At 32.8% G+C, this 27,986-nt stretch overlaps 2 protein-coding genes across 3 annotated transcripts; both read right to left on the bottom strand.

Annotated features, from left to right (window-relative positions):
• Window positions 1-56: 56 nt before the first annotated feature.
• Window positions 57-3,953, bottom strand: LOC114724588 (sialyltransferase-like protein 2; the record flags this gene model as incomplete). Its single annotated transcript, XM_028910965.1, is given in 12 exon segments — window positions 57-74; window positions 77-140; window positions 237-391; window positions 532-596; window positions 677-767; window positions 853-1,045; window positions 1,628-1,667; window positions 1,670-1,727; window positions 2,334-2,411; window positions 2,691-2,780; window positions 3,316-3,389; window positions 3,588-3,953. Coding segments are annotated over 12 exon segments (1,020 nt in total), but the record flags the coding sequence as incomplete, so codon positions are not given.
• Window positions 3,954-15,172: 11,219 nt separating this feature from the next.
• LOC114724611 (transcription factor bHLH137-like) lies at window positions 15,173-17,736 on the bottom strand. Of its 2 annotated transcripts, none has more exons than XM_028910996.1 (8): window positions 17,289-17,736; window positions 16,997-17,188; window positions 16,819-16,884; window positions 16,613-16,681; window positions 16,409-16,492; window positions 16,172-16,318; window positions 15,924-16,063; window positions 15,173-15,781 (listed from the first exon to the last, which is right to left on the bottom strand). In XM_028910996.1, exons 1-7 carry the CDS (start codon window positions 17,613-17,615, stop codon window positions 15,965-15,967), a joined length of 984 nt encoding a protein of 327 aa, XP_028766829.1. In that variant the 5' UTR covers window positions 17,616-17,736; the 3' UTR covers window positions 15,173-15,781; window positions 15,924-15,964. The 2 variants fall into 2 exon arrangements, with proteins under 2 accessions (XP_028766829.1, XP_028766835.1); XM_028911002.1 differs by having other exon boundaries at window positions 16,997-17,185.
• Between the last annotated feature and the right edge of the window lie 10,250 nt (window positions 17,737-27,986).

Raw genomic sequence — 27,986 nt, 5'->3', positions numbered from 1 at the left:
AATCCTGCTCATGTAATATATCTTGCATCTAAAATAACAAAAGGGCAGGTTGGTACTCCTAAGCACTCCATCATCATCGGTAATAAGCTCTCCCATGCAATGGGGTATGACCTTTACGAGATTCAGAGAAATATCTAGTCCTACCAGGAAAATTTCAGGTTTTTAGTCAGACAACCATACTCAAACCAATAGGCGGATTCACTAGAAGTCCTGAGTGCAAATAGAAAATTATATACCATTCTTTATATCCAGGATCTACAGTGAAGCCGTACATATCAACCGATTCACATATAGAGAGAGCAAATTCAAGAGCCTTAAGCCCTGTTCCTTTTGCTGCTGAACCAAAGGATGCACCTAGCATGAGATATACTGGATTTGTTATGGGCACTTCCTGCAGAAGACGGAAGCAAAAAAAAAAAAAAATCAGTTAGACAACTGATTCCAATGGCGTGAAATGTTTTTGTGTGCGCGCATATACACTAGTAAATTTATGGGCAATTATTTAACACAAATGTAACTGAGGAAACAAACCCGAATCATTTTGCTCATGATGTCATGAATTGTAGTTTTTACTATCAAAACCTCCTTCCTTTGATCTGCAAAACCAGCACTTCGATTAGAGTTCTAGTCAATCAGAAGGAACTATACCAAGGGGATTTCATATTCGTGACTTTACCATCTAACTCTGCAACTTTGTCAAGAGCTTTGGCAGACCCCCGGTTAAGAAGACGAAATGTGTTCTTTTTACCCACATATTCGGTATAGTTCTGCAGTTATACATGAATTTTAAGGGAACAGATCAGAACTAGAAGAGAATGCAGAATACCAGCAACATCCTGTTGATCGAGTAACCTGTGTTGGAGCACCATTTTCTCTGATTACAGCATCATAGCCATCTATCTCCTTCCCAAATTTTGTCTTCAAGAGATCTCCTGAATTACCAATGACAGCACAGCGTCCAAACTGCCTTGGGAAATATGGTGGTGTCTCAGGGAGCACCAGTGAAAAGTTCTCCATGCATAAGGTCTTGTTCTCACAGCGTTTGCTGTAGCAGAACGGTTTGCTTCAAGATAAGGCTAATCTTACTTTCTCTTAGAGCAAGATCCACCAAATCAACCACTATAGGAATATAGATAATTTTTAAATATGCAGTATAGAAAATAGCAGGTCAAATATCAGGGGTTCGCTTGGTTAGAAATGAGCAAGGAAGGTAAGTTACATTTTTTGAGAAGTGAATAAATTCCAGTTGCTTGTTCACTAGAAGGCTCAACTTCTTGCGAAGTTGGGCCTCCAACTTGCATCACAGCTAAGGCAGTAACTTACCGAATAGAATTTAAGTTCTACCGCCCTGATATCCCCAAACTTTCCCTTAAAATTATGAAATAAAATTTAATTAAAAGGTTTTTTCGTCTTTAACATTAAAAAACACTACATTTATTTTTAAAATAATTTAGAGTTCCCAGGTATTTAAAAGAATGAAACAAATAATTAGCTAACGAGAATCTAACTTCCTGAGAAGTATACTTTCTGGAAAGGTACATTTCCGCAAAATTTAGAAAAATTGAAACAAACAACCCCTGTTTAATTTCGTTCAGTTGCCATCCTCATGGTTTAAAGTCAGACTTACAGAATTACTCCTTTGTTGATCCTCTGCCATGCATATTCTTCCATCCATTTGGCAAAGAATCAATGAATTCCTTGGTGAGTATTGTAGTGCTATTCCTAACCTGAGAAATCAATCCATGATTTAAGGATACGCTATAACTAAATGCGAAGCAAATGCCACAAAATTACTCTATTATTCAACTAAAGGAATATTATGTTAATTAACGGAAAGAGGATAACAAGAATGAAAATAATTCCTAATGGTTTTGGACATATTGATGCATAAGCTCAGACTGTCATACTCCAAAAAATTCAACTAAATAAAATGATGTTAAACTATTTTGTTCACATAATTAGCTTACAAACAGAAAAAAAGGAGGGAAAGAGCCTTCATTATAACATCAAGATGGTGTTTCAACTACCTCACTATCTTCTTTTTGGTAGTAATCCTTTCACTGGGGGTCAGCCAAGTCAGGCACCAGCACGCATTTGGAAAGTGTTTTTTGGAGGGAAAAAAAAGAGGAAATAAATCTAAAACAGTCATACACACGTTGCTAGCATGCCATTTCAGTATTGACACACTTGTAAATAGGTTTGTCCTTGCTCTTTAGTCTTTAGGGTGCACCATAAAACCAAATCAGGAAATAAATTCATAAAACACCTCTTAACTTGCAGACCAATAGATGAAGGTAATCGAAATGATGAGACACAAAGATGAAGGTGCTCACCTGTTCCCACGTTGCCACAGCTTCACATAGATTGAAATCAAAGGACAAAGCTTCCAGTTCACCCGTTTTGGGATCTCTCTGTTTATACATAAATCTCCATGAGGCAACAAAGATACCAATGGACAAGCAATTGACAAAAAGGAACAACATACTGCATGACAGAGTTACAAATTCTAATCTATTTGTAAGCCATATGATATATAAAATACCACATTTCATTCCTCCGAAAGGGAGCAAAACATACTTCTTGAGTAGTAGGATGTCATAATTAACAATTTTGCACAACCATGTAGATAACTTGGATACAAGTTATTTTCATGAAAATAATTTGGTGACTGAGTGATCTGGAAAATGTACCCATTTTGGGATGGTATCACTAGGGAAGTTTATTGTGGTTTGGCAATAATCTCTGCCCCGAACAGCTTTGAGCCCTAGACCATTTGCACTCTGCATCAAACACAAAAAAACCACCAACCCAATGTGAAAAGATGATTGAGAATAATTCTCATGAAGTATTACGTCAGTAAGATTGATTTTCCACAATTAAAGATCATAAATTTAGCAAAACCTGAAAACAAAAGGTAATATATTTGTCCACGCAAAAATAACAATTCCATTTTTTACCAATCCTTGGCTACCCTGTTATATTGAATGTTCCTGGCATTCGCTAGGCAACTTAACAAAACGTAAACATTGTCCAAATTTTGTAAGGATTTAAACCCGTAGTGAACTCAATCGTAATCATATAAGCACAGCAGACGACCTAATTTCTTAAGGGTTGCATAACCTCAATCACAGCCCTATTACATTTGCAGCAGACAGCAATTCTCAAATGCTCAAACGAATCATCAAGAAAAAATGCACAAAAAACTAACCATATACAACTAACAAAGCAGCGCCTTTTAAATAAACGCCAGCACAAGTAGAGCAGTAAGTTAAAAAACGAAGAATTTATTTCAACGATAAGAACAGCAGAACTCACCACGCACTGCTGGAAACTGCTCTGCAAAGATAGCAACGCTTCTATCTCATTGTCTGTAAGCTGATAGCTCCCAACTGTCCATCATTATGCCGTAATTAGATCTCATGCAACTAAACCTGTTACTTCACGGTTCTTGCATTCATTTTCTCTCAAGAATAAAACTAAAACCTTATTTGATTTATACACATGAAGAAGCACCAAGTTACTCAAATAAGATACGGATGGTTGAGGGGCAAGGTAAATGCCAAGTGAGTCAAATAAGATATACATACATACAGAGGGATTAGAGACTCCAGTAATGTAAATGATAATGGCGGCAAATCCAGATGCCAAAGAAAGCAACAAGCCCAATTGCAGAAGCCTCATCGATTGTTAAATATCAGAATCGGAAACGACAAATAGAGCTGCCCAGCGAAGCTACTTTATATCTGTAAGGTAAGAGGGTTCCCAGAATTCTAGACTTTGAATCTGGGAAGAAAAGGCGATCGAGGGGATACCGGATAGGTGTATTGCTCCTCTCCTTGAAGTGAAATGCTTGGTTTCCTCTGCATAGAAGGGTTCAGAAAGCAGATCGAATGTTCATCGTTAATCAATTAATTAAACAGGAAACTTATTATTCAGGATTCGAGTCGAAGTGATTCGATTTACTTGAACAAGGGGGTTAAAATTTGTTGAGGCAAGAGGATTCCCAGAATTCTAGACTCTGCCAGCTTTTATTTAATTTAATTTTATTACTAACATACGTACATATTATACTTAATTTTTTTCCCTTTTTTTTTTCATTATAAAGGAAAATAACTAAAACTAAATTCCATCGGCCAAGTCCAGGCAAAAGAAAAAGGTCCTTGGCCCAAATCTGGCAAAGAAGTCCTCGTCTCAAAATAAGTATTCTGTCAAGCAGGCATCACTAGTCTCTTTCGTTTTAAACGTGGGCCTCGCAATCAAAAACCTTATGAACATTTTTGTTTGGGCCAATAACTTTAAGACCAAGATGAGTGACCTAAGTCCAATATTTTGATAGCCCAAGAAATGTGTCCGAAAATTCATAAATCATACAAATAAAGAGTAATGGAAAGAGTGACCATAAACTGAATTCAATTTGGAACTTCCCAGTCACTAAAGAGTAATTATCTAGTTTCAGCTATCACATCCCTCAAAGGATTATCAATAGGACCACCCCTTATCAAACAATTGAAAGCATCAATGGAGTCCGTGTAAATCAGCACTTTTTGAAAGCCCAAGTGTTTCCCAATGGCCATATCAGTGCATATGGCATTGATTTCTGCTTCCATTATTGAGCATAAACGAAGAGTTTGGTGGAATCCCATGACCTAGTCTCCATGAGTGTCTCGGATGACTCCTCCGCATGCTGCTTGGATGAAAGACCAGACCGACCTATGAACATCAATATGTACAGCATCCTGTGGCAGTGGTGTCCAGCAGCGTTCCTCAGCCTTTTTATGCTTGAAGATCTGATGTTTAAGGTTCTGGTTAACAATATACTCCACCAGGTTATGTAGACACCTCTGCAATATTTCTCTGGTACTTGTACTGCCTCCTTCAAAAAATGAATTTGCAATGAGTAGTCCATAGCAACCAATAGATTGAACTAAAGACTCGATTCCATGCAAATTGGTTGAAACGTCCACTACCTGGATGATGCTTTGTATTCCAGTTTAGCCATACTAGCAAATTTTTAGCAAAAAATCTACAAAAAGCGTTAGGTTTTAAAATTTTGTGCCATACTTCCCTAGCTCTCTCACAGTCTCCAAGAATATGAAGGACACTCTCCTCTCTTGCACACTGATATGGGCATTCGGATGTGTTTAAAATACCTTTTTTTGCTCTGAGTGAGTTTATAATCAGTCTCTTATGGACCACTTGCCACATTCAAAACTTGACCTTCTCTGGGAGTTGCCATTTCCATAGTTGAGTCCAAAGACCACTTTGTCTATTCCCCTCACAGTTTGTGAGGAACTTGTATGCCACTTTGACAGAGAAATTACCATCTTTTGCTGGTCGCCACGTAAATCTGTCAGGAGTGTTGTTTGATGGTGGGTTCTTCTTTATGAGTATTTTAGTTACCCAATGAGGGAGAATTCCTCTCCATCTACCAACATCCCACTGTCCTGTTGCTGAAACATGGCCACAAACTCTTCTATTGTGTTAATACTTGATATATTTGGGACAAAAGAGATTAGTGGTTTATTGATGGGTAGCCACATATCCTCCCCAAAACTTGTAGTCTCTCCATTATTTACTTTCTTTCCAATTCTGGCCAGAAAAATCTCTCAAACTTCAAAGATGGCCTTCCAAGTCAAGGAGGAGTTTTGTTTTTTCGTCACCACTAGACTACATCCAGGTCCACAATTATATTTGGCCCACAAGCATTTGATCCATAACGCTTCTTTCTTTGTAATCAATTCCCAACAAAGCTTTAAGATAAACGCTTTGTTGTGTTGGCACAAATTTTTTATTCTCAATCCTCCAAGTTCCTTCTGTAGAATAATCTTGTCCCAAGCAATAAGATTCATCTTTCTTGCTTCAATGTCTTGTGACCACATGAACCTCCTACTTAATTTCTCAATCTCCCTCAAAGTACCTAGTGGTAAGAGAGTAGACTGCATTTGGTAACCAGGCATAGCTGAAAGGACTTATTTAATTAGCACCGATCTACCCGCTATATTGAGGAATCTGCTCTTCCAAAGGGAGAGTTTTTCTCCTACAGGCTTTTAGAACTATGGGAAAGTAAGTATTTTTTGTAATTCTTGAGTGAAAGAGTGGCACACCCAAAGCCCAAGTCAGCCGTGAGGCCTATGTCGAGAGTATGACTAAGCTCTAAGGCTCTGTTGAAGTGAACATTTTGGACTTAGCTGGATTAATTCTGTGGCCCGAGATTGTACAGAAGTTCTGCATTACTGACTTAAGTTCTTCCACTTGCCCCATGGTTGCTTCAGAGAAGAGGATGAGATCATCCGCAAAGAAGAGATGAGAGATAGCTAGCCCATTAGGCTTAAATCTAAAAGGTTTCCATCTCTTCCTCTGGCATTCCTCTTTAATAAGCTAACCCAATCGTTTCATGCAAAGGACAAAAATATAAGGGCTGAGTGGCTCCCCTTGGTGGACACCTCTGGAAGGTGTGAACATGGGCCCTTCCTCACCATTTCATAACACAGACATAGAAGCTGTTGACATACACTTCATAATGAGATTGATTAGGCATGAATCCAATCGCAAGCATTGAAGAGTGTCTTGAATAAAATTTCAATCTAGTCTGTCATATGCTTTCTCCATGTCAACTTTAACTGTCATATAACCTTTTCTTTTGCCACTCATTCTCATAGAGTGGATAATTTCTTGAGCCACAATAATATTGTCACAGCTAGACCGGTTAGCTATGAAGCTTCATTGTTCGTGGCTAATTAGCTTATCCATCACCTCCCTTAATGTAGTAGCAGTCCATTCACAGTTTACACGTGAGAAAAGTTGAATAATAATTACTTCTTGTTATATTTATAATTTACAAATAGATAAAGAGGTTATCGAAGCATTTCAATTAGTTTTTAATTTTAAATAGGTAAAATGTAAAAAGTCTTGAACTGTAAGGAGCCAATAACATTTTCTATACTGTTTTTTTAATACAATTTCAACACGCATGCATATAAACATGTTAATGTCAAGCTCAAATACACAGGACTCACTTAAGTATAGCGAGTGGGCGGCACTGTCATTGGGGCTTGTAGTTGGCAACTCAATTACGGAGATAAAGCTTCCAGTAATTCAGTTGATAGCAATGATAATCACAAAATTGAGAAGGGAGTAAAAATATGATAGGTGGGAAATTTAAAACGTGAAAGTAGGTAGGTTTTGTCTCAAAGAAAAAACTAAAAAGGATGCGCGAGGGGTCAGCATGTTGCTCGTGGAGAGAAAAAGGGGCATTAATGGCAGATTCAATGCATGCCATGCGCGCATGACCTTCTCCACTGTCACTGGGACCGTCCTTCCCAACTACACGGTTCCTATGCAATTTTAATTTTAATACTCCTCCAATTCTAAATATAAAACACATTTAAAATGTGTTTTACATTTAAGATCAAATGAGTATTAAATATAATTAACCTACACACACATTATAATTTAAATTTGTAATTTTCTTGTATATATAATCCATATATATGTAATCTCATGTTCATATATTATCACACCTCGTCTCTAATACAAGAGTGAGTTGAGAGTTACAGCTAGTCCTTAATATATAAAATGGTAATTCACTTTATCTGTTTTATTTATCATTTTTTTTCATAACCTAATGTATTTAATTTATAATTGATATATTATTGGCAAGAAAAAACTTATAAACTGATATGCCTAATGTAGTTATATTATGCACAAGTATTTTAGTGAGATCATGTCACATTTATCATAATTAACTAATATATTTGTCTTTTTTTTTTAATTTATCATCTACGTATGGCCGTCTAACACTGCGTTAAGTCCCGTAAATTTGACATATCACACTACCATATATATCTTCAATCACCTCTCAATTGCATCAACGATAAGTAATTAAGCTTCAAGTTTTTTTTTTTAAGCAAATGAAGGTATCAAACGTTACGTACGCTTCATTACTCTTTGAAAATTATCACACATTAAATCCATCCAATGCTCAATCAGTTGTCATTATTTTATATGAAAAGGATAAGCTAGGTTGGATCTGACACATTATTATACTTTTGTTATACAGCAAATTAAGTGAAAATAAGCGATGACAATTATTTATCCCCATATATATATCTTCTTTAAAATCATTGTGATAACCACTTAGTCACAGTACGTAGCTGATTAGTCCGGTTTGTCCCTTTTCAATTTAAAGAAACTAGAAAGAGCCAGCTAGAAGTAGAAGTTACCAAACATAAACAAACAACGATGCCAGTGAGTTTCTTTAAATTAACGTCAGAAAGCTTGAATTTACATAAAGCAGTAGTCATGGGGATTCAAGATTTTGATGTGTCATACGTACCATTGTAAAAGGGAAGATGTCAAATTACAAGTTAATTATAAAAGCAGGGTTAGAGAAAGAAGAAATAAAAACGCAGGCCATGTCAAGAATACAAGCAAATCTCACAGTTAGGACTGTAATTTCTTGCTGGTGCCCTCCATAAAAGATTTATCTTATTTCAATTATACTGAGGGCATGCATCTTACTTTTCCTTTTGTTTGTTTTCCAACATAAGCTTGGCAAAAGTTATGACTTTTTATGTACTTCTCTTTTTCCAGAACACCATAGGAGGAAGGCTCTTTATTTGACTGGCGGTGCTAGTTCATGCATTTTGCTTTACGGTACTTATGTGTGCAATGTAGATCTGCACCAATAATTTACTAGTTTGAATGCTTGGGTGGGGAGATACTTCCAGCTTTTATTGGCCTCAAAATTGTACTTCTTTTTTGGCCAAAAGCCTCGAAATTGTACTAATTAATTGTTTCTCACATGCAGAAAGATCTATAATTAATGTAATTTGAAAGGGCTTGTGCAAGGGAGGATTGTTATGAGTCTCACATTAAGGAGCTTCATAAGTGTGGTATAATTTACAAGTTCAAAGAGCTCTTTTTCCTAATAAGCCAATCTGTTGGGATTGAACTCTTCCTTTAAGTTTGTGTTTATAACTTTAAGGCTAATCACAGAGGGCTCTAACCGGCCGGAGGCCAAGTGAAGTATCATGATGTGCATTGTTATAAGTTTCACATTGGAAAGCCTATAAGCTCAAGGGCTCTTCCTTTGAGCTAATGCTCATAACAAGAATATACAATGTAAAGAGCTACAAAACAAGTAGGTATCAACTACAAGATTAGGCTCTTCCTTCAAGTTTCGTGTTTATAACATTAAGGCAATCACAGAGGGTTCTAACCAACAAGAGGCCAAGTAAAGTATCACAATGTGCATTGTTATGAGTTTCACATTAAAAAGCTTATAAGCTCAAGGGCTCTTCCTTTGAGCTAATGCTCATAACAAGAATATACAATGCAAAGAGCTACAAGACAAGCAGGTATCAACTATAGCAACTATCAAATTGATGAAAACTCAACCATTTGAATGGGCGATAATTGCTATATCTATGTACCAAAGACATTAATGTTAGTACAACATTACTAGCTGGTTGGTTCAGTGTCTCCATCGGACACCTACGATACATTAGAAGAATACGGTAATCAAAACAAGGGGGGCCCTTGGATTTTGCAGGTGATGTGTCGGCCGGTGACCAAAAAATAGCATTCTAGGTCGATGTTTATTATCCCAATTATTGTTCGCTTATATCTTTCTCCTACAAAACATGTCTAGTAACATTATGTGGAATATAATGCCAAAAATGAGGTTGGAGATTCTCAAGCAAAGAAGAATTCTCTGGAGAAGACTTTTCGCCCACGTTTATGCTGGAGACGATTTACATCAACTAGCAAGCACGTCATCCGCAACTTCCCCATTCTCCTCATTGTATTTATCAAAGCCCTCCTTTTAGATGTACGGATATTCTGATTGAATCAAAATTAGTTGTGTTTTTTTTTTCCCGTAGCTTGATCATTAAAAAAAAAAACAAGAAGAAGAAGAAGAAGAAACATTCATAATAAGTTGTTTGAAAACTTGAGCATTTTGGCCGGAAGCATTTCTTAAGTTTTTAGGTTTTGACCCTGCAGGTAGCAAATAAACATGAAGCCATCAAAGGCATCCAGAATCAGAATATTTGTATGGGGATTTATTAGCATATACTGTTGATTCCTTTAAAGCTTGTGGGAATTCATAAAATTCACATGTTATTGCAGAAGCTAGGAGTGAATAATAATAAAGAGCAGACTACTATATGAATTAATGTGACTGACTCAGAGGGAAAAGATGGGACTAGCTAGGTTCTGTACGTGGCAGACCAAAGATACTGAGTGCCTTTTTCTCTAGTGTTTTAAATGACTGGACCAGCTATTCTGATCCTACGACAATTGTTATCTGCTAACAAACTCAGTTTCTTTTCCTTCAAACCGTCACGAAATCATGGGAAGAGCAAGAGAAGCTTTTTCCCAGCATGAATCAAGTAGGCGTTTGCATATAAAAGGGCGGAGGTGGGAGAAAGACTTTTTTCCCTCAAAACCATGGTTTTGAAGAAGAACATCTAAACACCTCATAAAATTCAAGAATTGATTAATCATGCCAAAACTATGTTTTCAAAGCCAGGCAATTGGTCTTCCGCAAAGTTAGATGATAGGCTTCTGAGAAAAATAATGACCGTATCAGGTAATATATCAAAAATACTTTCCATCCAACCGTAACCACTCTCCATTCACCCGAAAACCTTATTTTTTCCCCTTTTAATCATCATATTAATCTATATCATTTTTAATAATTTACCAACTATCCAAATCTTTTTATAATTTAATATTATATACAAAATCTATTCTCAACATCATGGCATTGAAACCTGGACCAGCTGGTTCAGCCTAGAAACCAACCAACCGGCTTGATAATCGGTCTGGCTGAACATAGAAACAAGGTAGAGTTGACCCGACGTAACACGAATAACCCAGGTAAATCAAAATCACTTTTATTTTTCTGTGCACTCTCTGCTATTGCATGCGATTCTCTCTTTGGCCTCAACGTGTCCTCCCTCTCTCCATAAGCGTGATCTTCTGCTGAAGCGAAAAAACCCACCATGGTTATTACAAGAGACAAAGGAGGTGTTTGAATAGAAATCAAACAATAATTTTAAAAGTAATTTTAGAATATACGAAATAAGTATGTAAGAAGAATTTTGTTTTAATTTAAAAAGTGATTTTTAAAGAAACCTTTGGAATAATAGAACAACTTTTAAAAAGTATTTTCATACAAGTCAAGACAAAACTCATCTTAAATGCTTATTTTATATACTATAAAATTACTTTTAAAATCATAGTTTGATTTTTAATCAAACACTTTCTAAAACTTGAACACTGGGATTGGAACGAAGACACAAGCTTTCGGCGTTGGAAAGTTTGAGTGAAACATGAAAGAAAGTAAAACAAATTTTGGATTTCTAAGGCCTTTGGGCGCCGACGGTAAAATAATTATTCTTTTCAAATTTTTTTATTTTTTCCACATCGATGGTCTAAACAAGAGGCAGATAGTTTAAAACTTTAAAAAAAATTAATTATTCATTGATATTAGGTGTGGAGTCAACCATGAGAAAAGTTAGCATAATGACAGCTTATTTACAGATATATCACCGCGAATATTTAATATATATATATATAGCACTGTTTTTCTAATTGACGTGGAATTTAAAAACGTTTTGTTTACTAGTGTGAGAAAATATCAAAAACCGGTATGGACTTAAATATATTCTTCCCAATTTGTGATTGAAAAGACGCATGCCAATCGGTGCTTCTTTTTTCTTGACCTCGACCAAATCGGTGCTTCACCTACGCAAAATCCACATGGACCAGGTGACAATCGAGACAAAAGCTTAAGGAAATATGTTTTCTTCGTTGTTTTTCATGTACGTACCAAATGTGTATTTAGACTGTCGAGTTGAACGCACATGTATAGTTATTTATAATTGAAAAGACGTGTACAGGAGAAGGGAGATGGCCTGGTGCATGTATTTATGTGATTGGTCAGCAAAGATGACAGCTGGGGCAACTCAAAATCCAGAAGGAATAATAAGCTTGAGGAAGAATTGATATTTTCTTTTTCAGTTTATAAATGGATGGAATCAATAATGATATGATGATAATATTTCACTTGTTTCATTAATATGAACTGCTTGGAATTTAGAATGTCAAGATTCAAGAAGATTTAGATTAAAATCACAAAATTGGCAGAGCAAGAGTTTAATAATGCAAAGATAACTATGAAGAAAATCACTTGAAATTTGCACCACCACGCGTTAGCCTTGACATGGCGTACTGATCACGAGGCTGGTTTTAATTTGTGATCGAATGGTACGATTTAGCTAGGTAGTGAAAACTAGAGACTGTTTGTCCTAACTGCTGGGAGAGTGCTGTGAACCACGTGCTGGAGAATTTTATAAGTATTATGTGGTTTATAAGGTCATGAACTCTCCTTCTTCTTATTATACTAGTCTTTTGAAATTATGATCTTTTTAGACTTATGCTCACCACAGACAGCTTGAATTTAGTGGAAAAATGAGAGAATCTTGGCAAAACTTTTGGCTCTTTTTGCTTTGAATCAATTCTAAGAAGACGTAATGTAGCTGCATTATTTTGTGCTTGTACAGTTTTTATTAAAAAGTGCTCGAAAGATTAGATGCCACAACCTCCTTTCCTTCTAACTGTAATCTCAGCATATGATGTGACTCTATGCTAAATTTCCCTTTAAATTACTCCCCCGGTCTTTAATATAGGACCTAATTGTTGAGTTAGTTTTGATCCTAAATATAAGATTCATTTCTCATATTTATCAGTTTTCTCTAAATTACCCATATAAATACTCCCTCAACCATAATCAAATAAAAGATGGAGAGGAGGTATTAAGAAATATGATTATGGTGTTTTAGAAAAAATGTATCAAATTTCTTATAATTAACTAACTAACCTAATTTCTTTAATCTAATCAAATTAGTTAAACAGGTTTTATATTAAGGACCAAAAAAGTAGTAAGTCTCTCTCTTTTGATGATGTTTGAAAATATTGCAGCATATATGGGGAAGTTGTGTTTAACATTACGTATATTAAATTGCTCGGAATTTTAGCATTATCTGATTATACCATGCGTTGTTGCTGACTTGGATGACGAAATTGCTGCTTTCAACAGGATAATGCTGAGCGGTGTGATGATTGGAGCTGCCATGGATTCAGTAACAATTTAATAAAAACAAAATCAATTTCTTTTGTTTTTTTTTCAATATGATATCAACAGCTTAGCTTAAATTCCTTAATCTCCTATTAGCCGGAAACTTTAGTCACAGTCAGCTCAGCAAAAAGGACGATCAACCCAATGGGGGGTGGGACCTAATGGAGTCATCACGTCCTCTGGCTCCTATTCTTAAAACATGATTTTTCATATGGCTTGTTCATGTGAACACGAGAAGGCGTGCGTTGAAATTATTAATTTAGTTACAGTAGTATGATTATGACGGTAGGCTTGCATAAATTCCCCTCGTTTAGTTTCATTCTTTGCTGACTCATTCGGTTGTTACTGATTTCCTCCCGTTCTAACGTAGTACTCATTTTGTAGTGTAGTTTATAATATACCGAAAGAGTATATTTATATATCTATGTACTCGCTCATTTTTTAGTTATTAGTCATATTCCATATAAGTGTGTTGTGTTCTTGTTTATTCATCGTCTTATAAAATCTATGAAGCAAATACCCCCTCCACCCTTATTTTTACATCTTTTGTGGTACTAAATGCAAAAATTAGTTAAAGAGCTTATTTTAATTCTAAATAAAAACCTTAATTCATTTCATCTAGTTAGCCAGATTATTATGTCACATTTATTAAAATTAATTAATTTATTTAACTTTATTAATTTACTTAAATTAGTTAGGTAGTTCTTGCATTAAAGATTGGATGAATATTTTAAAAAATATTTTTTAAAAAAAATTAGTATTTTTCTTACTATCGTGTGAGTAATTATGTTAGAAAGAGAATTATGAATTTACTTCTAATTGAAGGCATTTGTCTAGTTTTATTGGTCTTTGTAACATTTTTTTCAAAAAACACCCACCATTTCGTCAACGCAAGGACCTAACTCCCAATAAATAGGACCAACCAAATTTAAGCATTATGGGAAAGAAATTTTTTTATAGTCTTATTTATAAGATACTTTCAGCATATTTCATACAAATTAAAATAAATTTTAAACTGCTTTAACTCTCTATTAAAATATGACAATTTTTTAACTTTGCCTCTATTTAATATATATAAATATTTCAAAAAAATATTATCCACACTAAAATAAATAAATGACAAAATATTACATTCATGTTAAAAATTTAATGAAGTGACTTATAAATAAGACAAAAAAATTCTCTATCTATTTTATAAATAGGACCAAAGGAATATTAAACACAGGGGGGAAAAAACGAAACAAGACCTTTCGTTTAAGACAAAACAAAAACTCTCAAACCTGTATATAAGAAATTTTAGTGACCCGTTTCTTAGTCCTAAATATAAATAAGAGATTTTTTTTTGAATGAAAATATGTATTAGAGATTAATGTCCATGTCTACCTTACTAATTATCTTTTTATTAGTTGTTTGATATTTTATATAGGATTGGAGAGAGTACATTAGCATCGGAGGGTTCTGGCCCCCAAAAAAAAAAAGGCATCAGAGGGGTTAACTCTTGTTATAAGGCCTTTTCAACATTTCTATATCTTGAGAATAGTAAAGAGGTAATAATATTACCAAGCATTCTTTGTTGCAGAAGCATTCGGCTGTGGAAAAATAACACATATGCGTATATAAATATGTTTATATTACTCCTTCAGTCATTAATATAAGACTCATTTAACTAATTTAATTAGATTAAAGAAGTTAGATAAGTTAGTTAATTATAAGAAAAGTGACACATTTTTTCTAAAATATCATAATTATCTTTCTTAATACATTATCTCTCTCTTCTACTTGATTATGACTTGAATGAGTATCTATAAAGATAATTTAGAAAAAATTGATAAATTTAAAAAACAAGTCTTATATTTAAAATCAAAACTTATTTAAAAATTGAATCTTATCTAAGAATCTGAAGAGCGTATCTTTTGCCGGAATGTGTACACATATATCTGTGCATGCGTTTATGGCATTGACGAAATGCTCTGCCTGCCAATTGAGAAGTTGGGGTTACAGAACAGAGTCATTGGAACGTGGAGCTCATAATGAAAAAGAGAATCATAAATAACGCCAAAGTTCTGAAGATTCTGCAGATACATCATTCATAAACATAACTGAACCAACAACAAATGCAAGAGTGACTGGTCATGAAAACATGAACCTCTCATTTCTGAAATAACGGCTACATTAACCGTACCAACAGTAAACGACCCACCTAAACAATCAATCAATCAACCTTTTATCATAATAATAAATCTATATCCAATGTCTCTGATCAATAATGTCCATCTCTCTAGGATTGATACAAAGCCTCTCTAGGAATCTGTGCATCGGAAGACTCGGGAGAGTCATAACAAGAAATTGCAGGAACCAGAACAGAACAAGGAATCTAACAAAAGATGTGTTTTTTTTTTTTAAAATTTGGTCCGAAATATCTCTGTCCTTTCGGGTTCTGCTTCCATTAATTTCTCTGCCCCTCCTTTATTCATGTTCCAAAAATCTAACTTTTCACATCTGATGGACCAGCTACCAAACCAGATTGTTATACTGTAACCGAACAATCCCCCTATTTCCTTTTCAATAAACTCATGCCATGCGTGGCTTTGGTTTTTCCTTCATCAGAGTCTCTCTTTTGGAAAGACAAAAACCCTTCAAAAAGAGACAACATTAAAGTGGTCACAATACTGAATACGTAGTTTAATCATTGATAAAAACTACACTACAACGACTAAATCGTCAAGCTGTATGCTTTTTTTCTCTGTTTTTTAACACAGGATCTGATTTAACTCACACAACATGTTTGTAGCGTCGTAGGACAGTGTTATCTGAATTCTAACACTGAAAGGACCATAAGTTGGTGCTGAAGAAGCCACAGGGATTAGGAAAGTTTTGTCGTTGGTCTTCTTCATCCCACAACTCACCAAGAACATCCTGAAAATGATGTCATGTCAGAATCAGAAAACAAAAGGAGAGGCAAAGCTTTTTATATACTATTCAGTAAAAATCTGTGATTGTTCTGCAATTTCTGGTTATATATACCATGGAAGAGAAGGCATTTGGTCTTTCTCCCTGAAGAAGAACCGTGGCTGAATCATTCAAAAGGTAGTCATCAGCAAAATTTGTGGCCTGATTGGTACTGCATTGCGGAACAGATAATGGTAGAGGCGAAGCTACACTGTTCAACCTCTGAATATTCAGACACAGAAAAGTTTTATTAATTAATCAGGCATCTTCAGGTGCTCATATGTAAATTTCGCAGCTGGATTGATTCCTTACATCTGGTGTGCCCATGAGGGTATCTTGGCCCATTGTGAAATCTCCGAACATGGGATTCACAGAAGCAAGCTTCATCGACAGAAACTGCACACGAGAGAAGCCAGAATTTCCTCTGTCAACTCAGAAATTGTAGACAATATATATGAAGAAAAAGGGGAAAGTAAAACCAGAACGTTGATTAAAACAATGTGTTTATGTATTTACCTCCACTTGATTCTGAAGGGACTGAACATAATTGATGATTTCGTCTAACATGAGCGCTTTTCCCGTTATCTATATTGATTAATAACCAAATTAATAAACCATAGAGTATTTAGCATAAGCACTAAGCAGAGAGAGAAGAGAGAGGCGCCTAGGCCTAAACGCTTCGAATTTATTGTAAAAACTTGGACAAAGAGATAAACTTTTACCTTATCACAACCTGGCACGAGTCGCTGCAACATCCTCATCCTCTCACTTATTTTCTCTCTTCTCACCTACAATCGATAAGCACGTGGGCGTTTAAGGAATTTCCAAAAGTATCATACTAACCCCCCTTTAATTGACAACGTTAATTAATACAAAAGTGTGTCATTTATGATATTTTACCCTTTCGGCGAGGCTGTGGCTATCCGTTGCTTCGCCCCTCCTAGCTCTGACATGTATATAGCCTGTTGGGGGCTGTGGTGGAATTTTCTTCTTCTGTTCCTTCTTCTCTTCTGATTTTGGCTTTTCCTCTTCTTTCACCACACCATTACTGCTGCTCTTCTTCTGTCTCTTGTTTCTTGCTTCTGCTCCCTCCTACGATAATAAGCAATAATCAAAATTCAAAACAGTTCATTAATTATTCTTGGGTCAAAATCTGCAGAATTATGCAGAAACCCTCTGATTAATGCTCTACCTTGGAGGAACCATTACTGTAGTTTGGCCTCTTCTTCTTCTTCTTCTTCTGAACCACGTCGCCGCCAGGATTTTCAAGCTTAACTCGAGCCATGGAGGTATCAGGAGAGTGATCATGAGTTCTGGTGACGGAAGACTCGTTACAATCGTTAACAGTCATCCCGGAGCTTTGAGTAGTATCAGTAGAGATAGTCTGGTGAGTGGGAGGTAGGTGGCGGTGGGGAGTGGAATTTATAGCAGGTTCTTGGTCTCCGAAGGCTGAAGAGAGGGAGGAGCTAGTGTCAAGGAGAAAAGGAAAGTGGTCGGGGCAATGGGAAAAAGCTGCCATGAGAGAGATGGTTGAGGAAGCGATCAAGAAAGTGATGGAAGGAAAGAGAAGGAAGGGGAAGGTGCAGTGAGGTGACAAAAGAGGGAGACGAAGACTCAGCAGAAAAGTGGGTCTATCACAGTTTACAAACACAAGATGGAGCTAAGAGAGAAGTACCTATATATACACACACACACTCTAATATATGAAGATTAAAGACGAGGGGCTCACAGAGAGACTCATTAATTGCCATGCAGTGTGAATATACATATTTGACTGGTCTAATCACATCAACTCTCATCTTTCTCTCTCTCTTTATTCCCCTCAACCCCAGTTATAAATGAAGATGTCCCCCGTTCAAAGAAATACGAATGAATGATGCGGAGTATTTCTTTTTTTTTTTTACCATTTTGGACTGAGGAATGATGCCGAGTAATTTACTAGCATGACATTTTTGTTATAAAATCTAATTAACTAATTTAAATAGATTAAAAATATTAGTTAATATGATTTTTTTAAATAGCATAATCATGTTTTTTAATTTCATCCCTCTTATCCTGTCCTACTTGATTATTATTGAGCAAAATACCGATAGAATTAATTTAAGAAAAATTGATAACCATGTTAATAGGTACCAATATCAACTCTCAAATTATGTCTATATTAAGAACCACAAGAGTAATTTTTATTTAAGATGCTCTCACAAGTACATTATCAAAATTACTTTTCCCATACATAATAAGTAATTGAAAACAGTAAAATTGAGGGAAAAAATATCAAATCTTGACTGTAGCTAACTATTTTTGTCGCTTCATGTATTTTAGTTTAAAACATCTCATATGTAAACTTTATGACTAAAAGAAGTACTCCCTCCAGCCTAAAATGTATGGTATCTTTTAGAAAAAATTTGGTTTAGAATATATACAAATGGCTTAATTAGAGAATTATTAATTATTATTTAGTTAATTTTATCCTTATTTATTAGTGGTAGATAATGTCATAATGGATAAAAAATTAAAACAGATGTTAGAAAACTTTAAAGGAGGGCTAACTTGATTTTTTTTTTTAAATTTGAGACAGATTTAACGAGTTAACTATTTTTTTATTCCAATAAGATAATTGACAGTAATTTTCAATTTTTTTGGATCCTTACTCCTGTTTATTAAATTAAATGTTTTTTAGAAAATAAATAACTTGTAAAATATATTCTTTAAAAATATGATAAAAAAGTAAAACTAAAAGGTGTTTGGATGGAACCAAAAACGATAATTTTAAAAATATTTTTTATGGTATAAAAAATAAATGTATAAAAAAATTATCTCAATTTTAAAAAAATACTTTTAAAAAACATTTTCATAGTTGTCAAACACCTAAGTCTCAGGCAATAAAGACGAAATCAAATACGAGCAGCAAAAATGTATGTAGACGGTGGGGAGTCTGATTTTGGATTGCTTTTGGACGGTGACTCTTTTGTACGATGTACGATCATCGCTAGTATCTTTTATCACATACAAATCATATTCTACTTGCATATATAGAGATTATGCGCAGGACAAATCTACCTCTCTCTTCCTTCTTTTTTCCCCTTATAACAGATATATTGATTTTTTTTTAAATTATCTTGTTTAATGATGTAAATTAGAACTACCAGAAATCTCTTATAGTTTGGAGAAAAATTATAAATTTGAAAGATTGGATGAATTAAGATCTTATATTTATGATTAAATTTAATTTCTTAATCAACTCTTATATTTAGAATCCAAAGCAGTGTTATACATCTTGGTTTATAACTCTTCAATTTTATTTCAGCAGCTCTTTCAATATCACATAGGATACAGTTGTCCTTGATGACAATCTTAGGTGATTTGTGTTTGGCGCTACTTAAGTCTAAAGGAAGTGTTTTTTCAATTTTTTAAGCCTATGATCTTTTATATATTATTCTGACCTTTAATATAAGACTTATTTAATTAATTTAATTAGATTAAAAAAATTAAGTAAGTTAGTTATAAGAAATATAACATGTTTTTTCCAAAACACCATAATTATTTTTTTTTAATATCCTCCCTCCCTCCCTTACTTGATTATGATTGAAGGAATATTTATAGGGATAATTTAGAAAAAATTAATAAATATGAAAAATAAATCTTATATTTAGGACAAAAATTAACTTAATAATTAGTTCCTAGTTGCTTTGTTTCTAGCTCATATATATGTTGGGTCTGTTCGCTTTATGTTTCTGTATTTCGTAAATTGAATTCTCATATATGCATTATATCATAATTTGTTATAGCCGAGCTTAATTTTTCAATTCTATCTTTTTACTTTGTTTTGAATAAGATAGCATTAGTGTGTGTGTAAAAGCAAGATGAATTACAAATTTGCAAATTACAATAACCCCACTTAATTTTTGACTTAATTAAAATTATTGATAATTAAATAGCGCCTCGCTTGTTTTGAAACTAACAATCATTCGTTTTCCCTTGTCATGTTAGTAATTTGCACTGGAATTAATTTTGGTAATCATCATCTCAATCAACTTTCTGAAAGCTGGCCAAAAAATGAACTTTTTTTTCTGTAGAAAACAAAACTTCTCTGCGGAAGCATGAATTTGCTCGTGTTCCCACTTTGCCCATTCAACGCCGAGCCGGGACGTCATTTGGAGGGGGGTGGTTTCTCATTTTTGCCCTTATCGCTGTCTTTTTTGGGCCAACAAGGAGTTTTTTTTTTTTTTTTTTGAGCAAAACGGCCAACAAGGAGTTGAAGGTTAAAGTCTTCAAGAGAATCATGTCCTTAAATTGAGAGTTAAAGTTACCACACTCCCGTACTGAATTTGAATTATTTGTAACATATTATGGTATCCTTAACAAATGCATTAAATTAATACTACCTCCGCCCCTTAATATAAAATCCTGTTTAACTTTTATTTTGATCCTAAATATAAGACTCCAATCCACTTTGTCTCTCATATTTATACATTTTTTTTCTAAAGTAGCCCTTCTAACAATGATAGTTTTAGTCAATGCACTTGATTAGTAAGGATATTTTAGGAAAAACAACACCTATTTAGGACAAATAACTAACTCAATTTACTTTCTTAATCTCTTCAAATTAGTCAACTAGCTCTTATAATTAGAACCAGAGGTAGTAACATTTTTTAATTTTATTATTATTAAATTTTTTTATTTATATTTACAAACTATATTCCTATCTCTTTTTTTCTCTCTCTTCCCGATGAGAATTAAATGAGAGTAAAATTAAAAATCAGTATTAAATATACTGTATTTTGAACCAAAATATATGACACCCCATTTTTCTTTTCTTTTCTTTTTTCTTTGGCAAAATGCTTATACACGAATATATTTGTGTGGCTCGGATTGACATTTACATTTTTTGATGGACAAGCACCTGATTTTATTTATAATAAATTTAACACCCTGATTTTATTTTTACTGTACAATTTACAATTTTGATATTATTTTTTAACTATATTTAGCACTTTAATAAATAATATGGAGAATCTAAATGTATAAAAAAAATAAGATTAGAATGTTGATGCTCTATAAATAATACTCTTCTAATCTTTAATATGAGAGTTAATTAGTTAATTTGAGTAGATTAAAAATGTTAGTTAAATTACTTAATATGATATATATTTTTTAAATACCTTAAGCATATTTTTTAATTCATTTCTTTCCCCTCCTACTTGATTATTGTTGGGAGAATATCAATATAGTTAATTTAAAAAAATTAATAAATATATTAAATAGTTTATATATATATATATATAATCAACATCAACTCACTGATTATGTAACCGAAAGGGTACCAAATATTAATGTGAACATAAATTCTGAATGGACCTTTACTCTTTCTTAATTTTATCATATCTACATATGACTACCTATTATTTATACAGATGCTCTGCTTCCTTCTGATCGTGTTTCACCGCTGAACCGTGGCAACAGGATGCTCAGAATTCACGGGCGGTTCATTTTCATTCATGTTGGCTTGGGGATTGATTAGCATTGCAAAGCTTAGTATCCATCCAGTTGGGGATTTATTTCCATTGTAAAATATCGAATTTAAAGCTTTCGTCTATTTTATTTAATTTTTTAAAAAAATTTATCCTTATTGATTCATACTTCTTAATTCCTGTCTCAGATATTTAATTTTTTTCCCAGAATATTTTAACAAAACGACACGTGTTTTGCACAATAATATCAAATACCCAATTTAATCAATTTTTTAATTTTTATGAAATTGGTGAACCAGATCTCATACTTAGAATCAGATGAAGTAGCACACTAATAAATTTTTAAAATTAGTTATGAATTCTAAATAATTAATTAAAATGTGAATTTTAGAGGATAAGTTTGGAGTTTAGCAATCAAAAAATGGTGTATGATAACATGAGGTGAAGTCCAATTCCCCAATTTTATGTATGTGTAAAATTTAATTTAATATAAAGGATAAGTGAAAAGGTGGGGATGGAAAATGTAATAATGCTTTTTTTTTTTTTCTGTGCAGAGATCATCATCTTTTTTTTAAAATAAAAATGGTAAATGCTTCGCCCTCACGCCTCCCCCCTTCCTTTCTCTTCTCCCTGCATCGCTCCTGCTATGTATCCATACCTGTAAAAAAAAAAAAAAAAAGGCATGCGTTGGATTTTTTTTCCCATGATGGTTATCACTTTTCACAGCTAGTAAACAATGTAAAACTAATCATATATTAAACTTAAAAATAAAAAATAAAATAAAAATAATATAGGAAATATATTTCCCAAAAATATTTTGGAAATGCGCATAATCTCAAAACACGCGCGCAAATAGGATAATCTTTTTGAAGCTAACATTTTATATTTTTAATACTTTTTTAAGTGAAAATAATTTTTGACATAAATTTTATAATATTTTTTATTTTTAATATTATCTTTCATTTTATATTTACATAAAATGTGTAGAGTATATCATCTAATTAATTATATAATATTATTTGGTTCAAATTTTCACATTACTATAATTTCTAATTTAAATATATTTTTATTCATTAAATATAACTTTTTTCAATTATAATAATTTAAAATTATTGTATTTTGTAAATTCACATTTTTAATAGTTTTTCATTATTTAATAAAAGTCATACCCATTTTGATCATTCTACAAACTAAATTTACTTATCTAATTATAATCCAAACAACTTTTTTACTTTATAAACTAACTTTTATAAAAAGTTAATCCAAACATAAATTGTAACATCCCCAGGTCCCGAAGTACAGCCATAACCATTCCAGGTGTCGCTCACAGATGAAGTCTCACATTGGCTGGAGAGGGGACGAAGCATGTCTTATAAGGGTGCGGATACTTCTCCCTCATAGACGTGTTTTCTGGGTGAATATGGTTGCACCCAGGGAAAAAAAACCGTGAGGTGGCTGCGGTTGCACCAAAGCAGACAATATCTACGAGTGACATCTGAGTGACTACGACTGTACTCCAGGAGCCAGGGATGTTACGTAAATCACATTATTCAATCTCACTTTTACAAAAGTTAAATTGAAAATAAATTATTTTTTTACCACTAATCCAAACGAATCCTTTATAGTTTTGACTTGAGCACAGCTCAACCACTAATCTTTCACTTGATGCAACTCAAATTATACTAACTGAAATTAGTTTTTAAATGAGCTACTTAATATTTTAAGCAACTAGATTAAACGAGTTAAGCTGCATTGATGAGTGAAAAAACAGTGTTATAGTTGAATTAAGACCCAAAAAATTAAGTTGAATTGAGTTAAAATTTAAAAATCAAGTTATAATTGGGAAAAAAAATTATAGAGAGAAAATGATACTCCTTCAGTCCTTAATATAAGACCTAATTATTGAGTTAATATTTATCCTAATATAAAATTTATTTATTATATTTATCAATTTTTTTTTAAATTATCTCTATTGATACTCTTCACCATAATCAAGTAGGACATGGAGGGAAGTTATTAAGAAAGACGATTATGATATTTTAAAAAAATATATCATATTTTTTATGATTACATAACTTATCTAACTTTTTTAATCTAATTAAATTAATTAAATAGATTTTATATTAATAATCGGAAGGGTATTAAATTTCCTCAAATGAAAAGATGAGGTTGACAAAGGCAGGAGCGGCTAACGGGAGCAGGCTGTGTGGGTGGGGAACGTGGGGTGAGTAACTAAACCATAGTTAAAAGGGAACATTTATAAAAATAAAAGTGGGTATACGGATTGTCAGTAAAACTGGTCTATAAAGCCTACCAATATTTATAAAAACATCACCTCTCACGTTTTTTTTCAAAACTTATTCTACATGCCAACAAGTTTATCCAAATAGAAGGAATCTGAGTACCTTAAATATCATGTTTTAGGTTTGATTTTTGGGGCAGTGTATGAAAAAAATATTGTTAGAAGGAGTTCCCGTTACGATACCTGATAGTAGTCTAAGAGATTAGTCTATTACCATTTAGGTAGGAGGAAACTCTTAACAACCAAAAAAAACTTATTCCACATAAAAGGAATAGTCTATTTCATCCAAAAACAAAAAAAGGAATAGTCTAAAGGCATTAGAAATTCATGTTCCCAACTGTGATGAGGCTGGCATGGGTATGAAGGCGCAACTTAATCTTCCTTGAATGGCAAAAGCCACTAATTACGCTCAACATAAAGGGCGCAAACGTGCACGATTGACATGACAGATTTTCGGGAGAATCTAGGTTCCACAACTCTTTTCTTTCCTTTTCTTATATATATTACCCTTCTTTGATTTCAAGTATAAAAATTAGATAATTAATTTAAAATTTTAAAAATTTTAAATTAATTATCTAATTTTTTAAAAAAAATATTTTATTTACTTGAGTTATTTCTTTTAATTATCATGTCAATTACCCCATCATTGATGGAACTCCTCTAGCATACATATAAAATTAATAAAAATAATTTTTTAAGAAAATTATAACTTTAAAAAACAACATAAATTGATGTCTACATATATTTGGAGTTAAAATAAGCTCCTTAGCTAACTCGTACATAGACCAAGTGGAGCATTATTTATATTTAATAATTTAAACAAATAAATTCATATTCATAATTTGAGCCAAAAAAAAGAGGAGCACGCTTGACAAAAAGACACCCCATCTTTCTCAGAAGTGACAAATGCGTGGGCCCCCCCCCCTCACATTTAAATAAGGAGCTATAGAAAAACCGTTTTAAAAAGGACTAATAAAGTAATAATCAGAGCTGTAATTAGCACCGAAAATGGATCGACGTCCATCCTTAATTCCAAGTGATAAAAATGAGTGAATTGACTTTCCGTTTCCCAATACTTTACAGTTTGGTATTTGACTTTCTGTATGAGATTCCTTGGTTTAATGATTCCTTAGACTGTCTTTGTGTGAAATTAAGGGGGTGTTTGGATAGAAACCAAACCATGGTTTCAGAAGTGCTTTTACGGATTACGAAGTAAATATGTGGAGGAGGTTACCTCGTTTTGCGGAAAAGTGATTCTGAAACCTAGGTTTTGGTTTTGCCAAACACCCCCTAAATTCCCAGTCTCGGAGGGCTTCTCGTTGGCTTCAGTGCACTGCTTGTTACTGTAATTTAACATTTAAATTTAAATTTTTTAATTAATATATATATTTTTAATAATAAATTTATTTTTCAAAAAATGTTAATTATAGGACTATTTTATTTTAAATTATGTATATAAGAAAACAAAAAATTAATTAAAAAATATAAAATATTTAAATTCAATCTGGACCGTTTAAAATCAATCTAGATACCACTGGTTGTTTGGCCAAGTGGCGTGTGTGTGGGGTGTGCACATGTTGCGGGTTCGATCCCGCCCCCTAGTAACAAAAAAAAAATCAATCTAAATAGTTTAAATTATAATAAGTACTCTATACTCATTATTACGATAAGCATGAAACGTGCTCCTCAAAAAAAGAAGCACATTCCTCACTCATCATACCATGTTTAACTTAATTTAAACTATTCAGATTAGTTTTGGATGGTTCAAATTGAATTTAATTATATATATTTTTAATTATTTTTTAGTAGATACAAAATTCAAAATAAAGATACTCTTATAATTGATATTTTTAAAAAAAATAACTTTGTCATGAAAAAAACTGTATATTAGAAGTTTTAAATTTAAACTATTTCATATTATATTTTAGATAGTTTAAATTCATAACAGCGATTAACACGTGATACTTGTGAAGACTGTACATAATACTGCAATAAATAATTTCATATTGTCAGCCGACTTCTGTAGGGGTCAAGTCAAGATTTCCAACTGTAAAATGAGTGAGTAATATTCTTCTAACGGCCAATTAGTGTCCAGCTGCATGTCTTGTTTTAAATCATTTTGCAGAAGAATTCAAAGACGAATCTCTTTAGAAGCGTAAAAATCATGCACACTCCGGTCTCTGTTATAATTTTTTTAGAAGAAATTTTTTCCCCTAAATATAAATCCAATTAAAGAGTTATTAATGACTATTTTCAATTTTACCCTTATTTAATTTTTATTAGAAAAAGAAAAATGAGAAGAGAGGGTTAAGAATAATTGATTTGTAAATGTCATTTATCAATTTAAATGTGATTTCTTGATATGTGAAAATTATTCAAAAGGAATTTATAATAGTGATTGGAGTGGCAAGTGAGTTTTGCTGCTATAGTCGAGGTCTTTAGTTTACATACACATTGTTAGGAATCAAGCCACCAAGAACATGTTTAAGAAACTTAGCTATATCTCCTAATTATGTCGAATGTATTTTATGAATTAATTTTTTTTTTGATTATATTAGATATCAAATAGATGGCTAAGAATAAAAAAATGTCTTTGAATAATAATAAAATAGTGACTTAAGGCCCTGTTTGTTTAAATAGGAAAAAAATATATTCTGAATTATGGGGTTGTATTTAAAATTTAGGAAAAATCACAAAAACATCTTGAAAATAGAGAAATTGCAAACAGAGACTTGTAATATTAATATTGGTTTTGACAACAATTTCTATAAACGAGTCCTTATATACAAATTTTTAATTTTCAGGGTTTTTTTTTGTGATTTTCTTGTAATTCAATATTGTCTATAAAGCATTAAGAAATAGAGATAATTAAGGAATATTGCAATTAACCACAGTGATTAGAAATTCCTTAAGAAGATGGTACCTGTGGACTCATCCTTATCGCCAGGGTTAATTAGTTGGCTTCCACGAAAATCGCGTGTGCGAGGGGACACACAATTATTTACACATGGATGTGACATTGAATTGAAACCTGGTGAGGTAGAGATAAAATATAGGTAGATAAATGGAGCCTGTCTCCCAGTGCACATTTTAAATGTTGGATAACTATCATATACTGTTTGAGTTGGATAACTAATTTAAAGAGATTAATTAAATTAATTAAAATTTTCATTTATAATAAATATATATTGATTTTTTTAAATTATTATTTTTAATTATGTGTATTAGAGTTATCTTTTAATAAAAGTGTAATCTCTTATAATTAATAAGGATGCTTTTAAAAAATAGTATAAAAATAAATTGAGATGTTATATATAAAATAGGTAGCGGTGAAGATACAGGTGGTTCGTGTTTTCAGCTTTCAAGTACACTAGCCCGATCATCAACAACCCCTCCCCTTTCATGTCTCACATAGGCTATAGCCTTATTAGCTAAGTCAACACAGTCCATCTGTTCACAGACTTAGCATGGTTCATAGGATAAACTTCACGGCTCTCGAATAACCGGTGATAATATTACTGCCTTCAGTTTTTAATATAAAAATTAGTTTATTAATTTGAGTAAATTAAAAAAATTATTTAAATAGTTATTTGTAATAAATAGGTGTTATTTTTCTTAAAATATCCTTGCTAATCAAGTATATTGGCTAGACCTACTATTATTACAAGTACTATATTAAAAAAAAAGATAAATATAAAAAATAAAGTGAATTAAGATTTTATATTTAGGATCAAAATAAAAGTTAAATGAGTTTTTATATTAAGAAATTAAGATAGTAATATTTTTAAATTTAGAAAAAGATTGCCTCTTTCACTGAAATTATGACTACATGCAATAAAATGTGTTTGAGTTAAAAGCATGACCACAGTTTTGTACAATTAAAAAGTGACAATATTGAGGGGGAAAAAAATCAACTATCACATCTTCATCTTATACTCTAAGATTAAATACGGCATTAAAAATTTGACCTAATAAATTAAAAATATATATATTTTCGTACCAAATTATAGTAAAAAGTAGGCAACAATATACAGATTAATGACTTTGTCTCTGTCTAAAACATTTTTTGTTCTTTTGAAATTTGGCCCTGATGAAATAAAGGCATTTTTTGAAATGA

Source organism: Neltuma alba, unplaced genomic scaffold (genome assembly GCF_004799145.2).
Source record: "Neltuma alba isolate B1F8T4 unplaced genomic scaffold, ASM479914v2 tig00002378_pilon, whole genome shotgun sequence".
NCBI lineage: Eukaryota > Viridiplantae > Streptophyta > Magnoliopsida > Fabales > Fabaceae > Neltuma > Neltuma alba.
The sequence above is the reverse complement of the archived record's forward strand: the minus strand, read 5'-3'. Positions and strand labels throughout refer to the sequence as shown.

Bases quoted from the DNA above. Each gene is read 5' to 3' on its own strand.
- LOC114724611 (XM_028910996.1), bottom strand. From the start codon at position 17,615: ATGGCAGCTTTTTCCCATTGCCCCGACCACTTTCCTTTTCTCCTTGAC. The intron at 16,682-16,818 runs GTAAAAGTTTAT...TAATCAATATAG, and splicing joins TCGTGCCAGGTTGTGATAAG to ATAACGGGAAAAGCGCTCAT. The intron at 16,319-16,408 runs GTAAGGAATCAA...CTGAATATTCAG, and splicing joins CCCTCATGGGCACACCAGAT to AGGTTGAACAGTGTAGCTTC.